At 46.1% G+C, this 26,900-nt stretch overlaps 1 protein-coding gene across 5 annotated transcripts in view; it reads right to left on the bottom strand.

The window, feature by feature from the left end:
* Positions 1–26,625, bottom strand: part of EXD2 (exonuclease 3'-5' domain containing 2) — a 50,799-nt gene extending 24,174 nt beyond the window's left edge. Inside the window, exons 1-3 of one of the 5 annotated variants that reach the window (XM_008271822.5) lie at positions 26,479–26,617; positions 10,030–10,155; positions 7,870–8,318 (exon numbers count right to left, since the gene is read on the bottom strand). In XM_008271822.5, coding sequence (XP_008270044.4) covers positions 7,870–8,274 — 405 coding nt within the window. In that variant the 5' untranslated portion in view covers positions 8,275–8,318; positions 10,030–10,155; positions 26,479–26,617. Of the gene's footprint in view, positions 1–7,869; positions 8,319–10,029; positions 10,160–26,111; positions 26,238–26,478 lie in introns of those variants that run through there. The other 4 variants (XM_051826330.3, XM_002719541.6, XM_008271823.5 and 1 more) reach the window with 4 other exon arrangements.
* Positions 26,626–26,900: the final 275 nt, after the last annotated feature.

Here is a 26,900-nt window from a genome sequence, read left to right as displayed (position 1 = left end):
GCACCTTTGTAAGTCCTGGCTGCTCCTCTTCTGGCCCAGCTCCCTACTAATGTGTCTGGAAAAGCAGTGGGAGATGGCCCAGGTATCTGGGCCCCTGCCGCTCATGCAGTAGACCTGTATAGAGTTCTAGGCTCCTGGCTTTGTTCTGGACCACCCTGGCTATTGCAGCCATTTGGGGACTGAACCAAGATAGAAGAGATTTTCCTCTCTCTCTTCTCTGCTTGTCAAATAAACAAATAAATCTTTAAAAAAAATTTAAAGTATAACAATACAATTACATACGGTACATAATGACAGTAAATTACTACATTACTGGCTTACGTATTTACTAGACTTTTATCACTATTTAGAGTGTAATCCTTCTCCTTATAGAAAGTGTTTGCTGTGGATCAGTGTGTCGTGTTTTGCCAGCGGCAGCCTCACACAGCTCTTGTTTACCTCATCTCTTGACTGATCGAGAAGCCATGTCACGTGACTGAGCGATACCATCGAGGTGTATGTAAATATACCTTAGGACATGTGCACAATGCCAAAACTCCCTGTGCATGTCTCAGATCGTAACCCTGTTAAGTGATGCATAACTGCACGCGTATGTTCATTTAGAAATTCCATGTGTGCCGTGCTGTACCAACATGTTTACATTATTAAGTATTTAAGAAAGTACGGTTTTAAATGAATGATACCATAAATCATTCTAGATAAATTTCCCAACACTCTCTTCCATGTTCACTTAAGGAACATTTTGGTAAGAGACCCTCCTTCCTGCAGGCCAGTGGTATTTTTTGTTTTTGTTTTTTTATTTGAAAGGCACAGGCAGAAAGAGGTATTTTCAATCCATTGGTTCACTCCCCAGCTGACCACAACAGCTAGGGATGGGCCAAGCCGAAGACAGGGGCCAGGAGCTTTTTCTAGGTCTCCCATGCTGGTGCAAGGACCCAAGCACTTGGGCCGTCCTGCCCAGGCCGGCCCTTTGGTATTCTTAAAATTCAGAGCTGCTAAGTTTCTGGGAAGGCCTATGGTTTTCCAAATGACCCCACGATGGCAGCAGAGAGTAAAGAATGATGTGGGAGCATCTTCTGGGCTGGAACAGGTTAATTAATGAGCAACCCTAGTTTGGGGAGTTTATGTATCAGTTAAATTTAAACCATAGTTTTGAGACAAGAATGAGTTTGCCCTGTATAAGTGACAGAATGAAGGCCCAGTGCGACTGTTGAGTGAAAAAAGCAGGACAGGAAGAGAGTAGGAGTCAAAATCATAGATGCAGAGAAAGGCCAGAGCATCTAACTAGGGGCTGGCCTTGTGGCACAGTGGGTTAAGCCATCTGTGAAGTGGGCATCTCATATGGGTGCCAGTTCAAGTCCAGGCAGCTCTACCTCTGGTCCAGTTCCCTAATGCACCTGGGAAAGCAATGAAAGATGGCCCAAGTGCTTGGGCTCTTCCACCCATGTGAGAAACCCAGATGCAGTTCCAGGCTCCTGGCTTCAGCCTGGCCCAGTCCCAGCCATTGTGGCCATTTTGGGAGTGAATCAACAAATGGAAGATCTCTCTCTGGGTCTCCCTCTCTCTGTGAACTCTGTCTTTCAAATAAAGACCTCTTTAAAAGAGAGCATGTAATTAAAACATCTGCATTTTTTTCTAAGCAATGGAAGGGTGTTAAGCAAAGGACTGATATGATCTGATTTGCATTTTTTTTTTTTATTTGAGAGGTAGAGTTACAGTGAAAGGGAGAGAGAGAAAGGTCTCCCATCTTCTGGTTCACTCTGGCTGTAATGGCCGGAGCTAAGCCAATCCGAAGCCAGGAGCCAGGAGCTTCTTCTGGGTCTCCCACGTGAGTGCAGGGGCCCAAGGACTTGGGTCATCTTCTACTGCCTTCCCAGGCCATAGCAGAGGGCTGGATCGGAAGAAGAGCAGCCAGGACTAGAACTGGCACCCATATGGGATGCCGGTGCTGCAGGCAGAGGATTAACCTGCTGTGCCACAGTGCTAGCCCCCTGATTTGCATTTTTAAGAGATCACTTTTTTCACAGCATGGAAAAGTCAAAGCAGGGAGGCCATCCAGAGGCAATTACAGCAGTACAGGTAAGAGACACTGTGAAGCTTGAGCTAAGGAGAAAGCAGAGGAGACACACAGAAGTAGCTTAATTCAAATCTACTTTGGAGCTAGCACCAGTAATAATTCCTAATGGGAAGGGTTACGGCACTGCTTGGGACGCCCACATCCATACTGGACTGCCTGGTTCACGTTCTGGCTGCTCCACTCTGATCCAACTGGGGGCAGCAGATGACGGTCCAAGTACTCGGGCCCCTGGCATCCATCTTTGAGACGTGGATGGAGCTCCTCACTCCTGGCTCACCCCAGGCTGTTGCGGACATGAACCAGAAGATGGAAGATCTCACTCTTGCCTGTCTCTCCCTCTCCCTCTGTCATTCTGTCTTTCAAATAAATGAATAAATCTTTCTTTAAAAATGGGAAGGGAAGGGATAACAATGGAGACAAAAGAGTGCACGTCAGGCAGGCCTGAAGCCCGAGCCTGCAGAATGCCCCTGGAGAACGCAGCGTGACCCTGCTCAGTCTTCACTGTACCAGTCCCTTGCACCTGTGAGGCAGGGACATGTGCAGCCACTCTCCAGAAAAGATCAGGCAGGAGGTAGGGGGCCTGAAAGCTACTGAACCTCTCCACCCAACCTCCTCAGGAGGAAGCAGTACCATCTCTGAAACACGGCCGAGCCCTCATCTTACCAGGCGGCTTGCCCTCAGAGGTACATCACCTTGGGAAACTCAGGAAGACATGGAACCTGCACCTCCATCAGGAGCATGCGGAGTTACCTCCTGCTCTATGTAATCACTTCTTGGAATTTCCTACAGTATGGCACTGAAGAAACGACCTTCAATCATATCACTGTGGGGCCAGACAGCCTTTAGGGAAGAGGCTAGATCCCTGATTTCAATCTTAAAGGTGGGGAAGCTAAGGCTAACACAGGTTTGGGAAGAAGAATCGAGAGTTCTCTTAGGAACAATGTTAAGTCTGAGATGAATGTCAGGCATTCCAGGGGAGATGTCAAGTAAGCAGGTGGATAGAAAAGGCTGGCATTCTAATTTTGAAAGTTGTCAGCACAGCAATGATATTTAAAGCTATACAAGTAGATGAGCTCACAGGGAAAGAATGGAGATTAGAAGACATAAATTAGTGGCCCACGGGCCCATCTGTTGACCCATAGATATGTTTTTGTTATATTTAAAAACTTGTGCCAGAATTTTTAATTAGTAGAATTCACATTTTTTAAAAGCTATATTCCAAGTTCCTCTTTAAAGAGCTAGATAATTTGGCAACACTTGGCTTTAACTGTATAGCAGCTTCCTCATTTGTATGAGGCATGAATTCTGATTCACCCTAATGCCTTTTCAACACCAAGGCCAACTGTCATCTTCCACTTATCGCCTATTTGTACACTGGTATTTTTTCCAATACAAAGAAATATTTCTGAGGATCCACAAAACAAGGGAAATGAAAGACAAATCCTGGGTACTTCGTTTGTTCAAAGAAAAAATGAGATGGAACATATTTCTTTATGAATTATAGAATATTTTTATGCATCCAAAAATACACTCCCTTTACATCATTTACATTACCCGTCTGGAGTTTGCAGTTCCAGGGATGGCTACAGCAGAGACCACACCTAAGCAACGTCCATATTTAGATGTCAGTTAGAAAGGGGCTCAGAAATGGAAGAAGAGAAAAAGACAGTAACACAGGAGATGGGAGAGGGTGAGGACATGAAAGAGAAGAGACTGCTCCGTGCAGGAACTGTGCAAATGCTTTCGAGAGCTGGAATAATAAGCTGAAATGAGTGTCCATGGGGTTAGAAAACAAGAAAACTCTTGGGGGCCAGCGCTGTGGCATAGCAGGTAGGGCCTGCAGTGCCGGCATCCCATATGGGTGCTGGTTCAAGTCCCGGCTGCTCCACTTCCCATCCAGCTCTCTGCTATGGCCTGGGAAGGCAGCAGAAGATGGCCCGAGTCCTTGGGCCCCTGCATAGTGTGGGGGACCTGGAGGAAACTCCAGGCTCCTGGCTTCGGATTGGCGCAGCTCTGGCCATTGCCTCCAATTGTGGAGTGAACCACCGGATGGAAGACCTCTCTCTTTCTGCCTCTCCTTCCCTCTCTGTGTAACTCTGCCTTTCAAATAAATAAATATATCTTTTTTTTTTTTTTTGACAGGCAGAGTACACAGTGAGAGAGAGAGAGACAGAGAGAAAGGTCTTCCTTTTGCCATTGGTTCACCCTCCAATGGACACCGTGGCTGGCGCACTGCGGCCGGCGCACCGCACCGATCCGATGGCAGGAGCCAGGTACTTATCCTGGTCTCCCATGGGGTGCAGGGCCCAAGGACTTGGGCCATCCTCCACTGCACTCCCTGGCCACAGCAGAGAGCTGGCCTGGAAGAGGGGCAACCGGGACAGAATCCGGCACCCCGACCAGGACTAGAACCCGGTGTGCCTGCGCCGCAAGGCGGAGGATTAGCCTAGTGAGCCACGGCGCCGGCCTTAAATAAATATATCTTTAAAAAAAAAAAAAAGAAAAGGAAAGGAAAGAAAACCCTTGGGCAGGCATTTGGTACAGTGTTGTTTTTATTTATTTATTTACTTATTTATTTATTTTTTGACAGGCAGAGTGGATAGTGAGAGAGAGAGACAGAGGGAAAGGTCTTCCTTTTGCCATTGGTTCACCCTCCAATGGCCACCGCGGCTGGTGTGCTGCAGCCTGTGCACCCCGCTGATCCGATGGCAGGAGCCAGGTACTTATCCTGGTCTACCATGGGGTGCAGGGCCCAAGCACTTGGGCCATCCTCCACTGCACTCCTGGGCCATAGCAGAGAGCTGGCCTGGAAGAGGGGCAACCTGGATAGAATCTGGCGCCCCGACCGGGACTAGAACCCAGTGTGCCGGCGCCATAAGGCGGAGGATTAACCTATTGAGCTGCGGCACCGGCTTCTGGTGCAGTGTTTAGACTGCTGCTGAGAACACTCACACCCCGTATCAGAGTGCCTGGGTCTGAGTCTCAGCTCTGCTGCAGATTCCAAATTCGTCCAATGCACTCTCCTGCCGCCCATGTGGGAGCCCCGGACTGAATTCTGGGCTTCTGGCTTCGACCGAGCCCAACCCTAGCTGTTATGGGCATTGGGAGTGAAGCAACAGATGGATGATCTCTGTCTCTCTCTCACGGTAGGATAATCAAGAAAGAGAAAAACACAAGTAAGCCAAGTCAGGAATGAAACAGGAATCATCCCTATACACCTATCAAATAAGAAAAAAAAATGACACAGGAGATCATAAATACATTTATGTCAATAATTTTAAAATCTGGATGAAGGTTTGGGTAAAAAATATAATTTATCAAAATAGAAACACAGGGGCTGGTATTGTGGCACAAAAGGTTAACTGTGGTGCAACAGGTTAAGCCACCACTTGTGATACCAATACTCCACACTGAAGGGCCAGTTTGGGTCCTGAATGCTCTACTTCCAATCCAGCCCCCTGCTAATGCATCTGGGAAGATAGCAGAAGATGGCCCAAGAGTTGGGCCCCTGCCACCCATGTGGGAGCTCCTGGATGGAGTTCCAGGTTCCTGGCTTTGGCCTGACCTGGAGGACGGAAGAACTCTCTCTATGTCTACGTCTATGTCTATATCTGCCCCCCTCTCTCTGTTGCTTTGTCTTTCAAAAATTAAGAAAAAAAAATTGAGACATGAAGAAATAGAGAATATGAACAGTCCCATAACTATTAAAGAAATCATATTCATAATTCAAAACTTCCCTTAAAAGAAAACTCCAGATGGTTTCACCTGTAGATTCTAACCAAACATTTAAAGGAAAAGGAATGACAATGCTTTCACAAATTCTTCCAGAGAACATAAAAATGGAGAACACTTTGAACTTCTTATCTGAAGCTAGCATAACTTTTTAATCAAAATCTGACAAGGCCATTTCAAAAAAGGAAAATTACAAATACAGATTTTTTTTTTTTAAATCCTCTAGAGAAATGATCAAGATGAATTTAGCGGGGCCAGCTGTGCCACAGCATGCAAGGCTGCCTCCTGTGATGCTGGCATCCCATATGGGTACCAGTAGAGTCCTGGCTGCTCCACCCCTGATCTAGCTCCCTACCAATGTGCCTGGGAAAGTAGCAGAGGATGCCCAAGTCCCTGGGCCCCATGCCACCCACACGGGAGACCCAGGAGAAACCCCTAGCTCCTGGGTTCAGACCAGCAGAGCTCTGGCCATTGCGGCCATCTGGGGAGTGAACCAGCAGATAGAAGACCTCTCTTTCTCTCTCTCTGCAACTCTGCCTTTCAAAGAAATAAATATTTTTTAAAAGTATGTCGTATAAATAATTCTAAAATATATACATATTCCTATAATAACTTCTTATATAGAATGGGCTACAGCACCCAATCCTTTCTCGATGGTCCAAGGTCATTTAAGCAACTACTACTATTGCTGATAGAAAAGACACCCTCAGTAGCTGGGGTGTCTTCTTGGTCACCATGTGTCGGCATCTGGAGACTTCTCTACTAACCTGTGAATTGGCCTTGTGGCACCCGTTCTGGATTACGCTTCCTGGATCCTGGCTATATTTAGATAGCTAGGAGACACATGCTCAGAGCCTTGGCAAGGTGCTATGCTGAATTAATAAGAGCAGATAACTGAGAATTACTTATATTTTTGTAATAGTATTATATTTCAAAGAGATTAAAGTTCATTCTGTGAATCAGAATAATGGAAGAGTAGGTTTACTAGGCTATCACTCCTCACAGCAACAGCTATTAGAAAAACTAACTGGATAGTTTAGAAAGACCTGGGTTCAAACGCGGGTTCATAGCCTGGGAAAATAACTAAACCTTTTAGAACCTTGATTTCCTAAAGCAATAGTCTCTTCCTACCTAGGATTATTATGAAAATTAAATGAAATAATACAAGCAAAACAGCATAGTATATGTTTTAGGGTAGACAGTGTTTCAATGTTAACTGTTCTCTCTTTAAATCCTAATTTAAGCAATAATTCTCATTTAAACAGACCTCTTTAACTACCTTCTCTATTTTCCTATGAAAATGCTATTAAAAATATTAACAGTAGCTAACATTTAATGAGCACTTACTATATGTTAAACCTGTGCTGAAGCTTTTATGGGGATTCTCTACTTGAATCCTAAGAAAAGCCATTGGATGGGGCTGGCGCTGTGGCGCAGCATGTGAAAGCCCCAGCCTGCAGCACCAGCAACCCATATGTGCACTGGTTCGAGTCTCGGCTGCTCTGTTTTGAGCCTGGAAGGCTGTGGGATATGGCCCAAGTGCTTGGGTCCCTGCACCCACATGGGAAACCCAAAAGAAGTTCCTGGCTCCTGGCTTAGGATTGGCTCAACTCCAGCCATTGCAGCCATTTGGGGAGTGAACCAGCAGATGGAACACCTCTCTCTCTCTCTCTCTCTCTGTCTACCTCTCTGTAACTCTGTCAAATAAATCTTTAAAATAAAAAAATAAATCTTAAAAAAAAAAAAAAGAAAGAGAAGCCATTGGAGTAAGTACCATTACATACCCACCATAAACTGAAAAGCTAAGTAGTTTTCCATGTTCACAGACTTTGAAGCGGGGAAAATGGAACCCGTATGGCCTATCGGAGTCCAGAACCCACGACGGTAAGCACCTCCTAACCTGAGTACAGCAGCTTCCCCTCGGCCAAAATCCGCGGTGAGCAAGCTGAGAACAAGCGAATTCTCCTTCACCTGATCCTCTACTGGGCCTTCCAAGGCCCCAGTCAGAAACGCACAACAGATTTCTTTTTTCGTTTTTTTTCTTTTGCTTTTTAACTTACCCACTCACAGTCGATTCCAAGAACTGGAAAATCTTCTAACTCACTCCTAAGCAAAGGCTCGATTTGGTCCCACTCTGCCTCCTGCGACACCATCACCACCTTTCCGTGGAGGATTCTTTCCTCCCATGAGGCGCTGGGGGAGCTGGAGTGCAGCTGGTCCTCCGGCGGAGCGGGCGGCTCTGGACGGCCGGGCACTTGCTGCTGCGGCTGCGGCTGCGGCTGCGGCTGCTGCTGCTGCTCCTCCTCCTCCTCCTCTTGCTGCTGCTGCTGCCGCCGCGGTGTCGGCGGCCTCACAGGGCTTGCCTTACTCCTTCGGTGCTGGATACCTTTCCACAGGACAAATCCCCCCACAGCCACACCCAGAAGGGTGGTGACTGTCAAAGCCACTAAGTTCTGCCTAGACATCTTCAGCTCCGCTGTTCATGAAAGCATATCACTAATCCCACACTCTGCAAAACAAAGCGCAAAACGTATTCACATTTCTTTTTTTTTTTTTTTTTTTTTTTTTTTGACAGGCAGAGTGGACAGTGAGAGAGAGAGACAGAGAGAGAAAGGTCTTCCTTTGCCGCTGGTTCACCCTCCAATGGCCGCCGCTGCAGCCGGCGCACCGCGCTGATCCTGGCAGGAGCCAGGAGCCAGGTGCTTTTCCTGGTCTCCCATGGGGTGCAGGGCCCAAGCACCTGGGCCATCCTCCACTGCACTCCCTGGCCATAGCAGAGAGCTGGCCTGGAAGAGGGGCAACCGGGACAGAATCCGGCGCCCCAACCGGGACTAGAACCCGGTGTGCCGGCGCCGCAAGGTGGAGGATTAGCCTATTGAGCCACGGCGCCGGCCCCGTATTCACATTTCTATGCAGAATATAAACAAGATTTCCCCGAGAGGTGTCCCACTTATAATTCCTGTGCCATAAGCCAAACAACTGCTCTAAACTCTTATGTGAACAATGTGCTAATCATTTCATTTGTTAATATCTGTACTCCATCTCTGTCTCCATCCTCACCCAAGAAATACCTACCCTCTGCCCTCCACAATCTGATAGCTGCCCAGAACTCTTTAAAAAAAAAAGACTTATTTATTTATTTAAAAGTCAGAGTTACACAGAGAAAGGAGAGGCAGAGAGAGAGAGAGAGAGAGAGAGAGAGAGAGAGAGAGGTGTCTTCCTTCTGCCAGTTCACTCCCCAATTGACCTCAATGGCCGGAGCGTGCACACTGATCCAAAGCCAGGAGCTTCTTCTGGGTCTCCCACATGGGTGCAGGGGCCCAAGGGCTTGGGCCATCCTCTACTGCTTTCCCAGGCCACAGCAGAGAGCTGGATTGGAAGTGGAGCTGCCGGGACTAGAACCAGCACCCATATGGGATGCTGGCACTGCAGGTGGCAGCTCCACCTGCTATAGCAGAGTGCCTGGTTCAAGTCTTGGGTACTCTGCTTTCAATCCAACTTCCTGCTAATGGGCAACCTAGGAGGTAGCAAATGGTGGCTTAAGTAACTTGGTCCCTGCTACCCCTGTGGAAGACCTGAACTGAACTGTGGGTTCCTGGGTTTAGCTTGCTCCATCCCTGGCTAGCGTAGGCAACTGCAGATGATGAAAGCTCTCCGTCTGTCTCTCTGTCTCTCTGTTTCTCTACCTTTCAAATAAAAATGAAACAAATTTAAATTTTTTTTGACAGGCAGAGTGGACAGTGAGAGAGAGAGAGAGAGAGAGAGAGAAAGGTCTTCCTTCCATTGGTTCACCCCCCCAGTGGCCGCTGCAGCCGGCGCACCGCGCTGATCCGAAGGCAGGAGCCAGGTGCTTCTCCTGGTCTCCCATGCGGGTGCAGGGCCCAAGGACTTGGGCCATCCTCCACTGCACTCCCGGGCCACAGCAGAGAGTTGGACTGGGTGAGGAGCAACCAGGACAGAATCCGGTGCCCCGACCGGGACTAGAACCTGGTGTGCCAGCGCCGCAGGTGGAGGATTAGCCTATTGAGCCGCGGTGCCAGCCATAAATTTAAATTAAGCAAAATCATATCAAAACAGAATAATCTAGATCCTCACTTCCAAATGCCAATTTATTAGTAACTGATTTTTTAGTAAATGGATCTTCTTCAAAAAGTTTTCATTTTATCTATTTTAATTTTTTTGTTCAAGAGAGATAGACAGAGTTCCCTCCCCTGGCTTACTTTCCAAATGCCTCCAAGGTCTAGGGCTGGGGTAGGTTGAAGCTGGGAACAAGGAACTCAATCCAGGTCTCTCTCATAGACAGCAGGAACCCAATTACTGGAGTCATCACCACGGCTTTCCAGGATCTGCATTCATAAGAAGATGTAGTTAGCTGGGACCCAAACCCACTACTCCAATTAGGGACACAGGTGTCTTTCTTTAAGATTTATTTATTTATTTGAAAGTCAGAGTTACATAGAGAGAAAAGGAGAAGCAGAGAGAGAGAGGTCTTCCATCTGCTGGTTCACTCCCCAGTTAGCCACAATGGCCAAAGCTGTGCTGATCCAAAGCCAGGAGCCAGGAGCTTTCTCAGGGTCTCCCACATGGGTGCAAGGGCCAAAGCATTTGAGCCATCTTCCACCACTTTCCCAGGTACATTAGCAGGGAGCTGGACTGAAAGTAGAGCAGCCAGGTATCGAATCAGCGCCCACATGGGCTGCTGCCATTGCAGGTGGAGTCTTAACCTGCTACACCACAATGCTGGTCCCTGGTCTTTACACTTTAAACCTTTAATTTCCTAACAGTTAAATGAAAGCTTTTGCTTCTCATTTAAAAAAAAAAAAGTCTTAGTCATCAGCAAGTTGGCAGATTTATTTATTTATTTTGCTTTTCTGGCAGGTGTGGGAGTGCAGCGACGGGCTTGGGTAAACCTTTCTTGTTGCTCCAGATGTCGTGTAGTTCTCTACAGAAACTGACACGGCAGCACAAAAGGGAGGAAGGGGCCAGGAAAGAAAAAGAAGCTGGAACTGAGAGAGACAGCCAAGAGGCGCCGAAGGTTTGTCCCTTTTCCGTTGTGCGTAGAACATGGCTTCCTCCCTGTGTCTTCTGCTTTCCCATTCTTGAGAGAGATGAGTGTTCACAGTAGTAATCCTCTGAACTGAAACCCACAGTGGAGAAGGAGTGACAAGGAACGCGCGGTGGCTCCTGGGGCCTGGATGGGAATCTGGAATGTTGAACGTCCACCACAAGCCCACGTGCTGAAGGCCTGCTCCCCAGCGGGGCACTCCTGGAACCTTTAGGAAGCGGGGCCTAGGGCAGGTCCTTAGGTCACCGGGTGTGGGCATGCAGATGGGAATTCTCACCAGAGGGTTGTTACAAGAGCCTGGATTTGGGGCCAACCTCTCTCTTCCTAACTCACCACATGACCATTCCTTTGCATGTTCCACCCCCTTCACCAGATGCCAAACCAACGGGGGCCAATGTTGGACTTGAACCTCCAAAACTGTGAGCTACATAAATACTGTTCCTTTATAGAGTTAGTTGTCTCGGGGCTTTTGTCGTAGTAACCAAAAGCTGACTGATAGGGTGACAGGGAGGAAACGCTGGGCAGCGTGACTGTGCCGGGCTCATGTTCCCATGCAGGAAGAAGGCCTGGGGTGGCCGGACACCAGGCTTATCCAAGAGAAGTCAGGGATCTGGATTCTTCAAAAAGTGTCTCACTTTTCAATGTTAACAATAATCTCACAGTTTTCAAAAATATTGTGCCAGCCAAACAAAAACACTCTGGGTGCTGGGATACCCATCTGTGGGCTCTCTCCTAACATGCAAAGCACCCAAAGATAGAACAATCTGCTGCACCCACCTACGCTTCTCTATAGCTGAGGGTGGCCCATTGAATGTGTATTGTTGTTTATCACTTTTCAAAGTTTCCACAAAGTTTTAAAAATAATTTCATATATACAATAACCCTGGATTATAATCATGCCTGTACTCATAAAGATATTTGCCTACTAGAGGAAAAGTGGAATGATAACAATTATTTTTAAAATTTTATTTAAGTCACACAAGTTTCATGTATTTCAAACATACAAATTTAGGAACATAGGGCACCCCCCTACCCTCCTGATAATGATTATTACAGTAACAATGAAAAATGATAGTAGCTATGCTATTTTAAAATATCTACTTTATTCCAGAAACTGTGCCTAGTGCTTTATAGGTACTTCCCCCAGGACTTTCACTGAAGAGAAAACTGAGGCTTATTGAGACTGAATAATTTATACAGACAGACTTCTGTTCAAACCAGCTGAGAAGACACAAAAATCCTTTCCTTTCCCACTCGAAGTAAATGCTGGAAAAAATAACAAAAAGATTTGTTGGGGTCCATGCTGTGGCATAGCGAGTAAGCCACCACCTGCAGTGCCAACATCCCATATGGACGCTGGTTCATGTCCTGGAGGCTCCACTTCCGATCCAGCTCTCTGCTGTGGCCTGGGAAAGCAGTAGAAGATGGCCCAAGTCCTTGGGTCCCTGCACCTGTGTGGGAGACAGGAAGAAGCTCCTGGCTCCTGGCTTCAGATCTATGCAGCTCTGGTAGTTGCGGCCATTTGGGGAGTGAACCAGCAATTGAAAGACTTCTCTCTCTCTCTCTGCCTCTGCCTCTCTGTAACTCTGCCTTTCAAATAAATCCATCAATCTTAAAAAAAAAAAACAAAGTTTGTTAAAAAGTGGGGTGGGTACTATGGTGCAATGGGTTAAGTCACAGCTAGGGATGCTTGCAACCCCTAACAGAGTACTGGATCAAGTCCCAAAACATCCACTTCCAAAACAGCTTCCTATTGAGGCCTCCTGGGAGTAGTAGAGGATGCTTGGGACTTGCCACCCACATGGGAGACCTGGATGGAGTTCCTGGTTCCTGGCTTTGTCCTGGCCTGGCCCTGGTGACTGTAAGCATTTGGGAAGGGAACTTGCTTTTCTCTAACTCTCTGGCTCTCTCTCCCCGCTTCTCCTCTCCCCCGCCCCGTCATTCTGCCATACATGTTGTCTATGCCACTTCATTTAAAAATTAATACAGAGTCAGGTTTGAAAAGAAGAAAGGGAAATCATCAGGTGCCAGAACTGGAAGAGGGAACCCACAATGGGTAGAGATGAAGTTGGGCAGAACCCAGAGCCCACAGCTGCTCCAGCACGGGGCTACCTCACTAGCCCAGGGTCAGAAGTGTAGGCTAACCAGCCAAGGGCAGACCTAGGACCTGGGAGCAAACTGCCTTATCCACCGACAGGGACCTGAAAGCACCCACTCACCGCGGCCCAGGCTGAGAGCATGAACAGAGTCCCTCATGAGATGAGACTCCCAAGCCTGCACTTTTAACAGGTACAGGGCCCAGGTTCAGTTATCTTCACAAAAAGGAACCCCGGGCCAAGAAAGTAAATTAAAATTGGTTCAGAATCGGTAAACTCCGTTGGAACGAGGCAGAGTCAATCATAAAAATGCTATGTGTATTTCTCAATTACATAGTAAATAGGGAAGACAGACCTAGAGGAAGGCTCACAAATGAATCAAAATAAAACAAGGAGCAGGCCTTTGTCCTGTCAGGACCCCAGTTGAGACAACCACATCCCATACTGGAACGCCTCTGTTCAAGACCCAGCTCCACTCCCAATTCCAGCTTCCACCGATGCACACGCCGGGAGGCAGCAGGAGAGGGTTCCACAGACATGGGAGACCCGAGTCAGGTTCCCGGCCTCAGATTCAGCTGAGCCCTAGTCCAGCAGTTGCAGGCATTTGGGAAATGAACCAGCAGAGGGGAGATCTCTCCCTCTCTCTCGCTCATCCCTATCTTTCACATAAATAAAATCAATTTAAAAAAATTTAGAGAGTATCTTATACAGAATTTTTTGAAATGTTACACTGTACCCCACAAATATATACAACTACTATATCTCAACTAAAAGTAAAAATATGCTAAATTTTTTAACTCAATATCTAATAGGAAAGTTAAACAGTAAATCAGACACACACAGGGAGAATTAATAAATTGAAGATAAATCCAAGGAAATACCCAGAATGGGGCTCAGAGAGGCGAAGAGGTGGAAGACACAGCTGAGCCAACACGACGAGAACATACTGAGAAATTCCATTTTCTTTTTTTTTCCCAAGATTCATTTACTTATTTGAAAGGCAGAGTTACAGAGAGGCAGAGGCAGAGAGACACAGAGAGAGATGTCTTCCATTCACTGGTTCACTCCCCAAGTGGCAACAACGGCCAGAGCTGGGCCTATCTGAAGCCAGGAGCCAGGAGCTTCCTCTGGGTCTCCCACGCAGGTGCAGGGGCCCAAGTATTTGGGCCATCCTCTACTGTTTTCCCAGGCCATAGCAGAGAGCTGGATTGGAAGAGGAGCATCCAGGACTCAAATTGACACCCATATGGGATGCCAGCACTGCAGGCGGTGACTTTGCCCACTATGCCACAGTGCTGGCCCCTGAAAAATTCCATTTTCTACACAATGAAGATCTGGTTCAGTTCTCTGAGTCTCAAGCTGGGCAAATTAGATCTTTTTTTTAAAAAAGATTTATTTATTTATTTGAAAGTTAGAGTTACTGAGAGAGAAGAGAGGCAGAGAGAAAGAAGTCTTCCATCCGATGGTTCACTCCCTAGCTGGCCACAACGGCCAGAACTGTAAGAAGCCAGATACAAAAGAGATACCATATGCTTCTATTTTTATAAAGTTCTAGACAGCTAAAACTTTCCTGTGGTAGAAAACAATTATCCCCAGTAGTTGCTGGGGCCAGTGCTGTGGCGCAGTGGGTTAAAGCCCTGGCCTGAAGTGCCAGTGTCCCATATGGGCGCCAGTTCGAGTCCTGGCTGCTCCTCTTCTGATCCAGCTCTCTGCTATGGCCTGGGGTAGCAGTAGAAGACGGCCCAAGTCCTTGGGCACCTGCACCCACATGGGAGACCTGAAGGAAGATCCTGACTCCTGGCTTCGGATCAGCGCAGCTCTGTCCATTGCAGCCATCTGGGGAGTGAACTAGCAGATGGAAGACCTCTCTCTCTCTCTCTACCTCTCTCTGTAACTCTGTCTTTCAAATAAATAAAATAAATCTTTAAAAAAAAAAAACAGTAGTTGCTGCTGGAGAGGGAAGGTGAGGGAAGAGACATTTAAACTGAGTTCTGGGGGTCAGCACTGTGGTGTAGCGAATAAAGCTGCTGCTTGCAGCGTCAGCATCCCATAAGGGCGCCAGTTCGAGCCTCAGCTGCTCCGCTTCTGATCCCCTCTGCTGGCCGGCGCTGTGGCTCACTTGATTAATCCTCCACCTACGGCATACCATATGGGTACTGGGTTCTGGTCCTAGTTGCTCCTCTTCCAGTCCAGCTCTCTGCTGTGGCCCGGGAGTGCAGTGGAGGATGGCCCAAGTGCTTGGGCCCTGCACCCGCATGGGAGACCAGGAGAAGCACCTGGCTCCTGGCTTCGGATCAGTGCAGTGCGCCAGCTGTAGCAGCCATTTGGGGAGTGAACCAACGGAAGGAAGATCTTTCTTTCTGTCTCTCTCTCTCACTGTCTATAACTCTACCTGTTAAAAAAAAAAAAAAAAAAGACTCTCCTCTGCTATGGACTGGGAAGGCAGTAGAAGATGGCCCAAGTCTTTGGGCCCCTGCACCTGCGTGGGAGACCCAGAAGAAGCTCCTGCCTCCTGGCTTTGGATCAGCCCTGCTCCAGTCATTGCAGCCATTGAACCAGCAGATGGACTACCTTCCTCTCTGTTACTCTGCCTTTCAAATAAATAAATAAATATCTTAAAAAAATAAATTAAAATAAAAAAATAAACTGAGTTCTGAACAACAAAAATGACCCAATCATGCCAAATCTTAGCAAAGAACATTTCAAGGAGGAGGGAATTTTCTGGAATGGTGGTAAAGTTCCACATCTTGATAGGGTCCTGGATTATACAACTGTATGTATTTATCAAAACTCAGGGGTATTTCCAAGTTTTCTCCTGCTGGCCTGCTCGTCTGTCTTCCCCACTAGAATGTAAACCCCATGAGAACCCCAGACACCTAAACGGACTTCTTCCCCACCATATCCCAGGGACTAGTACAGAGCTTATAACACTCAGTAAGTATTTATTAAATGAATGAAACTCAATTCAAGGTGTCACATGCTAACTTTTAGGATAAATGTCTCTAATCCAGTCTCATATTGAAACATTCTGTTAGTCCCATGAAAAAAATTATTTCCTCTTATTGAACCTTAATGCTATAAAGATGCAATATGATTCAATACTGGGCTTGGAGTGAGAAAACTGAAACCTTGCTAACGGATCACTTTGGGATCCAAACTTTCCAATGCCCCGCCATCTCCCCTGACTGAAATGATCTACCATTCTCTTTATTGTTTTTTAAAGATTTATTTTATTTATTTGAAAGACAGAGGTACAGAGACAGGTAGAGACATCCACTGGTTCACTCCCCAAATGGCCGCAACGGACAGAGCTGTGCTGATCCAAAGCCAGGAGCTTCTTCCGGGTCTCCCACGTGGGTGCAGGGGTCCAAGGACTTGGGCCATCTTCTACTGCTACCCCAGGCCATAGCAGAGAGCTAGATTGGAAGAGGAGCAGCCGGGACTCGAACTGGCGCCCATATGGGACACTGGCACTTCAGGCCAGGGCATTAACCTGCTGCCCCACAGCGCCGACCCCGTTCTGCCGTTCTTATTAAATATTTTGCATGAAATAATTCAACATCCAACTATTAGCAGTGGTTATGTAAGGTTAGTAGGATTACGAACAATTTTTGCTATGCAAGCACCACACCGGTATATATACCTTCATAATTAGAAAAATACAAGATTTTTTTAAAACAGCACTCTCTAAAGATAGACCAAGTAAATGCTTCACTTGACAAGACAAATAATCACATTTTTCATGAATTAAATGATTATGTTTAAAGTGTTCAGAGAGGAGTATAAGGCACACAATAACGACATGGGCCCTCGATGCAAATGGCCTGGGTTTATACAGAGCCCTGCCACTAGCTCGTTACACAAAGTTAAGCTGTTTACTGGATTTCTCTGTGCCTCAATAGAAAAAGGGAAAGTTGGTACTTATCATGTAAGATTATTGTGAGGCTCTAGTAAGAGTAATATCATTCACTTGGCATATTGGCTAGCATATCAGGGCTCAATAAATGTTAGCTGTTACTACTACTGTGATTCTAAAAACCACTGAACTCTTTATTAAAGGAAATCAGAGAATCAAGGTTACAACTTAGGACCCAAATGCAACCCTCACCTAATTCAGAAATCCTTTCCATGGCAATCCTGACAGATCATAACTTGGTCAGAGTTCATCACCTTAAGGGGCAGTTTTGTTGGAAAGCCCTTATATTTTGTAAAAGTGGCCTACAAAGAAACTGCTCTTGCTAATACTCAATCGGCCTCTGAAATGACAGAAGTGCTTATTCCCTCCTGCGAGTGTGTCAGATGTGTGAAGACAGATCTCGCCACTCCACTAACAGTCCTCCAGCAACCTAACCCACATTGTCCTCACCTCCCTGGCCAGGGCCGTGCACAGCTTCCCATCTGTCAATGCATCTGTCAAACCTGTGGCACTGGGTCTGTGTTCAATACTCCAGACATGCTCTAACTGACACCAACTACAGTGACACTATCACTCGCCATGATCCACACCCTGTATTTATTAATGCTGTGTGAAATAACACATTTTTTAGTAATAGAATTGCATTACTGGGGCCGGCGCCTCGGCTCAATAGGCTAATCCTCCACCTAGTGGTGCCGGCACACTGCGTTCTAGTCCCTGTTGGGGCACCGGATTCTTGCCCGGTTGCCCCTCTTCCAGGCCAGCTCTCTGCTGTGGTCCAGGAGTGCAGTGGAGGATGGCCCAAGTGCTTGGGCCCTGCACCCGCATGGGAGACCAGGGGAAGCACCTGGCTCCTGCCTTCGGATCAGCGCAGTATGCCGGCCATTGGAGGGTGAACCAATGGCAAAAAGGAAGACCTTTCTCTCTGTCTCTCTCTCTCACTATCCACTCTGCCTGTCAAAAAAAAAAAAAAAAAAAAAAAAAAAGAATTGCATTGCTGGATCACAAAAAGCTTGTGGTCAATTAAAATTCATATAAACCAAATAGAGCTCTGCATGTGATACATCTGTCGTGTACATGTTTTACTTAAATGCGAAGCTTTGCTTCTTGCTTATAAATTTCATGCTGTTTCAGCCAAATATTTCAAACAGTAAGACCAATTTGCATCTTGATAGTGACCTTAAACATAAGTTAATATACAAAATGGAATCCTTCGTTTCAAAGAAAACACTGTCTCCTTTCAAGTGCTTTTATTCACTCATTTCTATACAGAGAGGTTTCATGACATTCTTTCCAGCCAAAGGAGTCTTTCAGCAAACATGTATACTGCACCTTTAGGAAGCATTGTGTCAGGCTTTCAGTAAAAACAGTGAAAAGGCACAAACCGCCTCAAAAAATTCAGGTTTTAGCAAAAGAAAAATACAAGAAAAGTTCATGGAAAATGGCATTAAAAGGTAAGTTTATTTTGGTGCAAAACATTTTTGAAATCCACAGTTTTTTCCTAGTGGGCATTTCCCACAAACGTTTTTGAAGACCTCTCATGCATGGATTTTGAACTTTTTTTTGTATCAAAATAAGATATTCCATGAACTTTATGAAGCACCCTTGTACAAGCAGTGCACAAGCTGCAATATAGGGAGGCGACCCCAGCAACTGAGGCATGGCCAAGTGTGGGACAGGCAAAGAGGAGAGTGCTGAGTGAGACGCTGTCAGATCCATACTAGAAAATGAGCACAAGTCCTTCAAGTGTACAAGGCAGACAGGAGCAGGGAACCGCGTGTGTGTGCAGGGCTGTGAAGGGCAGAAAGCAGCACATGTGGGAACAGCGCTGTGGCCTACTGGGTAAAGCCACCACCTTCAATGCTGGCACCCAATATGGGCCCAGTTTGAATATTGGCTGCTCCACTTCCAATCCGGCTCCCTGCTAATGCGCCTGGAAAAGCAGTAGAAGATGGCCCAAGTGCTCAGGCCCCTACACCTGCGTGGGAGACCCAGAAGAAGCTCCTGGCTCCTGGCTTCAGATCAGCCCAGTTCTGTCCATTGCAGCCATTTGGAGAGTGAACCAGTGGATGGAAGACCTCTCTCTCTCTCTCTCTCTGTGCATCTGTAACTCTGCCTTTCAAATATATAAATAAATCTTTTTTTTAAAAAAAAGGCAGCACATAAAAGACACAAAATTTAGATGCACTGCAACTATAACACATACAGCAAATGCTGAAGACTTACTGTAAAAAGATGGTAAAAATATTGATAATTTACATATTGATTTTAAGATGACTTTGTTTTGCTATGGTAAAATATGTTAAATAACATTTACCATTTTAGCTATTTTTAAGTGTCCAATTCAATGGCTTTAGCACATTCACAATGTTTTGCACCATCACCATCACCATCACCCACAACCAGAACCTCTTCATCATCTCATACAGAAACTCTGTAATTCAGCCGAAACTCCCCAAACCCCCCTCCTTCTAGGAACTCCAGGTCACCTCTATCACACTTTCTGTCTCTATGAACCCCAAACCAACTTTTTATATTTATGTTGAAGTAATGTTCTGAATATACTGGGTTAAATATAGCATATTATTAAAGTTAAGTTCACCTTGTTTCTTTACCTATTTTTTTAAGTGTCTACTAGAATATTTTAATTTGGGACTTCCATGACATGGGGATACTTCAAAAAGTTCATGTAAAAATAGAATCAAAGGATGAAATTTATTCTGAGGCAGAGGCATTTAAAATCCATGTTCAGTTTTCTCATAACCTGCATTTCTTATGAGCTTTTTGAAGTCCCCTCATCTTTCTAATGGTCAGTGTGATGCAAGAGCATCATGTGCAAGTGGGGAACGGGAGAGCGCTGGGGCTGGAATGAGCACACCTGGGACACGTCATGAGGTGTACATTTCCCCAACAGGATAAAGCCTTTTCGGTCACGGGCAGCCAGTGCAGACCTGTGAGGGCAGTGGCAGGATCAGACCAGTGTGTCTAGGAAGACCATGGTGGCAGATGGGTGCTAGGCTGCAGGAGAGCAAGGCTGCAGGCAGAAAAGGCCCATTAGAAGAGTCACAATGGTAGAGCCAGGTGGGGAACAAGACCCGAACTGGGACAGAATGGAAAGGAAACACAGCACCTACACACAATGCTTGTCTCCTAGCACCAGGATAAATAATAAACACAAGTCATCAACCAATCTTTGGAATTTTATTTATAAAGTTTGATGAATATAAAATCAAAAATTTCTGAAGAAAGAAACCCCACTCATAACAGCAATATACACTATTTTAAAACTACCCAAAACAGCAACCATATGCACACATACATTAGCCTAGGTATGAAATCAACCAGAAATGCACAAGATTGGCTGTCAAGAAACAGAAAACTTCACTGCAGATCTAGAAGACCAGAAGAGGAGAGACGTGTCACAGCAGCTGTCACTTACGGAACACACATCACACGCCAAGCACTTGCACATACAAGCTCAGGCATGCAGTTCTCATTAAATGCTTCAACAACCTCTCTGTGAGAGGTATTGTAACTATTCTGTTTTTTAAGAAGGAAATCAGCTATCTTACAGAAATACTCAAGATAATATATAAATCCAATGCAAAGCTATTTTTAAAATCTTTTTTTTTAAAAGATTTACTTATTTATCTGAAAGGCAGAGTTACAGAGAGAGAGAGAGAGACAGAGAGAGAGAGAGAGAGAGAGAGAGACAGAGATAGAGATATCTTCCATCCATTTGTTCACTCCCCAAATGGCTGCATTGGCAGGGGCTGGGCCAGGCCAAAGTCAAGAGCCAGGAGCTTCTTCCAGGGTTCCTACAAGGGTGCTGGGGTCCAAGCACTTGGGCCATCTTCTGCTGTTTTCTCAGGCACATTAGCTGGGAGCTGGATCAGAAGTGGAGCATCCAGGAGTCGAACCAGCACTCATACGGGATGCTGGCATTGCAGGCAGCAACTTTACCTGCTATGCCACAATGCCAACCCCTTTAAAAAGAACTTTTTTAAAAGTGAGACAACCCAAAGAATGAGAGAAAATATCCCCAAGTCATAAATCTGATAAGGGCATGTATCTAGTACTCTTACGACTCAATAATAAAAAGATAAATAAACCCACTTAAAACTAGGCAAAGGCTCTGAATAAACCTTTCTTGAAAAAAGATATACAAATTGGGGCACAGCAGGCTAAGCTATGGCTTGGGACACCTGCATCCCATATTGGAGTGCTGGCTTGAGTTCTGGCTACTCTGTTTCCAATTCAGCTTCTTGTAAATGCATCCTGGGCGGCAGCAGATGATGGTTCAAGTGATAGTGCCCCTGCCATCCATGTAGGAGACCCAGATGGAATTCCAGGACCATGGCTTTGGCTTGGACTAGCCCTGGCTGTTGAACCTGCAGATGGAATATTTGGAAGATCCTTCCTTCGATCCTTCCTTCCTTCCTTCCTTCCTTCCTTCCTTCCTTCCTTCCTTCCTTCCTTCCTTCCTCCTCCTCTTCCCTCCTTCCCTCCTTCCCTCCTTCCTTCCTCCCCTCCTTCCCTCCTTCCCTCCTTCCTTCCTCCCCTCCTTCCCTCCTTCCCTCCTTCTCTCTCTCTCTCTCTCCTCTGCCTTTTAAGTAGACAAAAATAAATAAGCATAAAAAGAAAAAAATATATGCCAATGGTCAAGAAGCAAATGAAACCATGTTCGACACCACTGGCTATCAGGGAAATGCACATCAAAACCATGAGACTCCACTTAACACCCACTAGGATAATAAGTGTTGGCAATAGTGTAGAGAAATTAGAACTCTCATTGGTGGATATGCCAAATGGCACACCTGCTTTGGAAAACAGTCTAGCAGTTCCTCAAACAGTTAAACACTAAGTTACTGTATGACTCCCTGATTCCATACCGAGGTATATATTCAGGAATCTGAAGGAAGTAAGAACATGCCCACACAAAAGTTCATAGCAGCATTATTCATAACAGCTAGCCAGAAAAATGAAACCATCCAAATGTGCATTAGCTGATAAGCAGATAAATAAAAGGGAGAATGTCCATGTGTGATGGGCTGAACTTTGTCCCCAGGTAAGAGACACTAAAGTTCTAATTCCCAGTAGCTGTGACCGTGTCCTTGTTTGGAAAGAAGGTCTTAGAAGACATAATCAAGTTAAAATGAAGTCACACTGGAATAGGGAAAGCCCGTATTCCAGTATGACTGGGGTCCCTATAGGAAGAGACACAGAGGCAGACTTTCACCGAGAAAGCCCAATGTGAAGACAGATGCCCGAGGAAGGTGGCCATGTGGAGACAAAGTCAGAGCCTGGAGTTCTGCAACTGCCAACCAAGGAATGCCAAGGACTGCTGCCAACTGCCAGCGGCTAGGACAAGGCAGCCTTCAGAGAGCGTACAGCCTGCCGACACCTTGACTTTGGACTTCCAGCCTCTGGAACTCTGAGAGAAGAAATTTATGTTGTTGTAAACCACTCAGTTTGCATTACTTTGTAACTGCAGCCACAGGAAACAAATATACCATAGGTTGAAATTCTACTCAACAATGAAAAAGGGATGGAAGGGCCGGTGCTGTGGCATAGCTGGTGAAGCCACTGCCTGCAGTGCCAGTATCCCATATGGGCGCCAGTTCAAGTCCCGGCTACTCCACTTCCAATCCAGCTCTCTGCCATGGCCTGGGAAAGCATGAGAAGATGGCTCAAGTGCTTGGGCCCCTGCACCTGCGTGAGACCTGGAGGAAGCTCCTGGCTCCTGGCTTTGGATCGGCACAGCTCAGGCCATTGCAGCCAACTGGGGAGAACTAGCAGATGGAAGACCTCTCTGCCTCTCCTCTCTCTGTGTAACTCTTTCAAATAAATAAATAAATCTTAAAAGGGGGGGGGGTATGTGGAATACTGACACATTCTACAGCATTACATTAAGTCAAAGAAGCCCATCACAAGAGACCAAATAGTTTACGTCGAAATCCCCAAATCTATAAAGACAGATTAGTGGCTGCCCTTGGCTGAGGCATTATGGGAGTTGGGGATGGGAAGTGAATGCAAATGGGTATGGGAATCTTTGGAAGGTGATGAAAATGTCCTAAAATTGGACTGTGGTGATGCTGCCCAACTCTATGAATAAAAATCATCGAATAATACACTTTAAATAATGAATTATATGGTGTGTGAATTACATACTAATAAAGCCATTAAAGCCATTTTGACAAGTTGATTCTAAAATTAATCTGGAAGAGAAACTAAGAATAGTCCAAAATATTTTTTATAATAAAGTATATGACTTCAAATAAAATGATTGTGAGAGAGTACTGAAACTATTAGATATCAAAGTCCAACAGTTCATTTTTTTTTTCTTTTGACAGGCAGAGTTAGACAGTGAGAGAGAGAAAGACAGAGAGGAAGGTCTTCCTTCCATTGGTTCACCCCCCCAAATGGTCGCTACGGCCGGCGTGCTGTGCCGATCCGAAGCCAGGAGCCAGGTGCTTCTCCTGGTCTCCCATGCGGGTGCAGGGGCCCAAGGACCTGGGCCATCCTCCACTGCCCTCCCGGGCCACAGCAGAGAGCTGGCCTGGAAGAGGAGCAACCGGGACAGAATCCGGCTCCCCAATTGGGACTAGAACCCGGGGTGCTGGCGCCGCAGGTGGAGGATTAGCCTAGTGAGCCGCGGCGCCGGCCAACAGTTCATTTTTCAAGTTTTTTTTATTTGAAAGGCAGAGAACAAAGAGGAATCTTCCATTTGTTGGTTCACTTCCCAAACGCCCCAACAGACAGTGCCAGGCCAGGTTAGAGACAGAAACCAAGAACTCAATCCAAGTCCCTGTGTGGGTGGCAGGGACCCAGCTACTTGAGTTACTACCTACGACCTCCCAGGTTCCACATGAGCTGGAAGCCGGAATCAACAGCAGAGCCAGGCTCAAACCCAGGTACTGTGATAGCGGATGCAAGCATCTCAGGTGGTGTTTTAACCATTTTACCAAACATCTGCCCCAACATAGAGTTTAATATAGGATGTTGTGACATTTGTTGGGGCGGGAGGGGTTGGAATAGGTCACAGAATAGAAGAGAATCCAGAGATAGACTCTGCGTGTGAGACATTACTGCATGATAGATTTGGTATTTCAGATTAACGGCTCAAGAATGACTGAATTACCAAAATGATGTTGTTTGGAGAAAAATAATTACACAGTTGCAGAGGAATGAAAAACTCTAACATGTGAGAATTTATAGGAGAAAAATCTAGGTATAGGATAAACTCCACCCCAGTAGAGGGATTTTTCCAGCCTTTGCATAACGGACATTTTAGGCTGTAAAATTTTGGGGGTGAAGGGGAGACCTTCCTATGCAAAGAGGGACATTCAGCAGCATTGCTGGCTGCTGCTAGCACTTCAGAGTGAACCAGTAGATGGAATCTCTCTCTCTCTCTCCCTTTCTCTTTCTCCCCACCTCTCTCTCTGTCATTCTGCCTTTCAAGTAAATACATAAACCTTTTTTAAAAAAATTTTCAAATTTTGTTTCAACAAGAATGCCATCTGGTTAAAAGACAAGCAACAAAATTTTACAAGCACTAAGTTGGAATTAAATATTTAAAACATATATTCACAACAAAATATTAAAACCAGAACATGTAAAACAAGACTCTACATGAGTAATGAAAAGAGAATCCAATAAGAGACATTTCTCAGAAGAGGAAATACAAAATAACCACCAATCATGAAAAGATGCTCAACCAGAGCCGGCAGTTAAGCCTCCACCTGTGACGCCAACATCCCACATGGGCTCCAGTTTGAGATCCAGCTGTTCCACTTCCGATCCAGTTCCTTGCTAATGCACCTGGAAAGCAGTGGAGGATGGCCCAAGTGCTTGGGCCCCTGCAACCCACGTGGGAGACCCAGAGGAAACTCCAGGCTCCTAGCTTCAGCCTGACCCAGTCCTGCCATTGTGGCCATTTGGGGAGTGAACCATCAGATGTCTCTCTGTGTCTCTCCCTCTAACTCTGTCTTCCAAATGAATAAATATTTAAAAAAAGAAAGGAAGAAAAGATGTTCAACTACACTAGGCGGATATAAATTAAAACACCAAGGATAAATTATTTTCTGGCCAACAGATTAGCAAAAATAAAAGACTGATGCTATCAAATGTTTAAAGAGCCTGGGAAAAATGGATATTATTACACACTGGCATGTAGAGGTAACTGCTACACTGTATCTGACAATGAAAAACTGGAAACAATCTATGGCTTCTCACACACTGTACAATGGTGACATGTTATGCAACTTATCCCAGGAGTCTAAAATCATGAAAATGCACATGACAAAAAACTACCCATGGATTCCAAATTTTTTGTACCAAGAGAAACTTATCTTTTAATTAAAATTTTCCATGAACCTTTTGAAATACCTTCATAGAGCAAGCAAAAAAGAGAAGTATGTGTTGACAGAGAAAGAATGGCAAGACCCATTTTTAAGCATAAAATCACAAGTTGCAGAGTATGTATAATATGCCATATTTGCAAAAATGGGCATTTGTACAAGCTTAACACAAAATCTTATCAACATGTACCTTATATGTGCACACCTGTCCATAAATGTAAAGAAAGAGAAATAGAAAAATACACTCCAATGGATAACAGTTCTCGCTTTGAGGGACGGAATTGGTAAAGAAGATGGAGACGGAAGAAAAAATAGATTAAAAGGGATCTGTCTTGTTCCAAAATTGTATACGAATTTTTTATAAGACTGAATCATGGACCATACTTAAACAAATACAAAAAGTGAATGCATTTTTCAAACAAGCACAGCTTAACCATATATATTTTTTCTTTTTTCTTTCACTTAACCATACTTAATCATCCTTTTCCCCTACTAAACTCTCGTCTCCCGCAATTCCTTATCCGGATAATTAATAAAAATCTGTCGGTGCAATTCTTGCCATCCTTGTAATACAACTAAGAAAGTACAAATTCCCATAATTTCGTGTTTTCAAGGGGGAGTTTATAAGGGAGTTTGAGCCTTGCGGTCTTAAAAAAAGCTTAGAAAGGCTGGGGTTGCCTGTATTTTAATGAACAGGTGTCAGTCTCATAATAATGATTAAGGTCCTCGTTGGTGACCTAGGTCGGGGATGTGAAAGGAGAGACAGGTGGCTCCCATCAAGGCCCAGCGCAGCAGGTGTGGGCTGAGCGCAACGAGGTCCCAGGAACCCAGGGAGGTCTCGGAGGCTGCGCGGCCCGGCACTCACCTGCCGCTGCGAGCGGGGCCTCCCTCCCGGCTGAGGGGTCAGGACGCCCCGACAGTTTGCTAGATGCTCCTGAGGCGGCACGGAGGGGCGACCGAGAAGGGCGTGGGGGTGGGGCGGGAGGCGGGCGCGGACCGCAGTGACAGCCCTTTTCGCGCACCTGGGTACCGATCCGCCCCTGCCGCGGGTGAGGGGGCCGACGAGCGAGGAGAGGGACGAGACCCCCAGGCTCAGGGCTCGGCGGGGTCTCCGCAGCCAGGCGCCCCCGCACGCGCGGACATCCCTTGCTCCACGACCCCTCTCGACCCGCCCCCTCCTCCGCGCGTACAGTCCCGGTGAGAGGACCCGCCGGCCTCTGGGCTACACTTACCTGCGGCCTCGCACCCGGCCCGAACACCTGCGGCACCTCACCCTGCGGAGATGGAACCTCCGTGGCCGCCTGCGCGCTCCCACCCGGATCCACTAGGCTCGCAACCACTTCCGGCCCGGTGGCCGGCCGGGCGGATGGGCCCCCAGCGGCGTGTGCGGAAGGGCGATGCCATCTTGTACGGATGCTGCGGGGGCAGCGCTGGGTTCTCGGGTGCGGAACAAAGGGTTTGTTTAGCTTGCAGAGGCTTTATGAATCTTCCGAAGAGTGGTTCTTAGGTTTCTGGGGGTGATACTTTGGACTTGCGGTTTAGGTTTTGAAAAGAGACTCGTCTAGAACACTGAACAAATGCAGTTCGGGACATCTGATTTTCATTATCCTGGGTAGTGTTTCTGCCCTACATTAATTTTCTCAACTGTTAGATG

This window comes from Oryctolagus cuniculus, chromosome 20 (assembly GCF_051225735.1).
Source record: "Oryctolagus cuniculus isolate XC-2025 breed Fujian yellow rabbit chromosome 20, ASM5122573v1, whole genome shotgun sequence".
Taxonomy (NCBI): domain Eukaryota; kingdom Metazoa; phylum Chordata; class Mammalia; order Lagomorpha; family Leporidae; genus Oryctolagus; species Oryctolagus cuniculus.
This window is presented reverse-complemented; position numbering and strand designations above follow the sequence as displayed.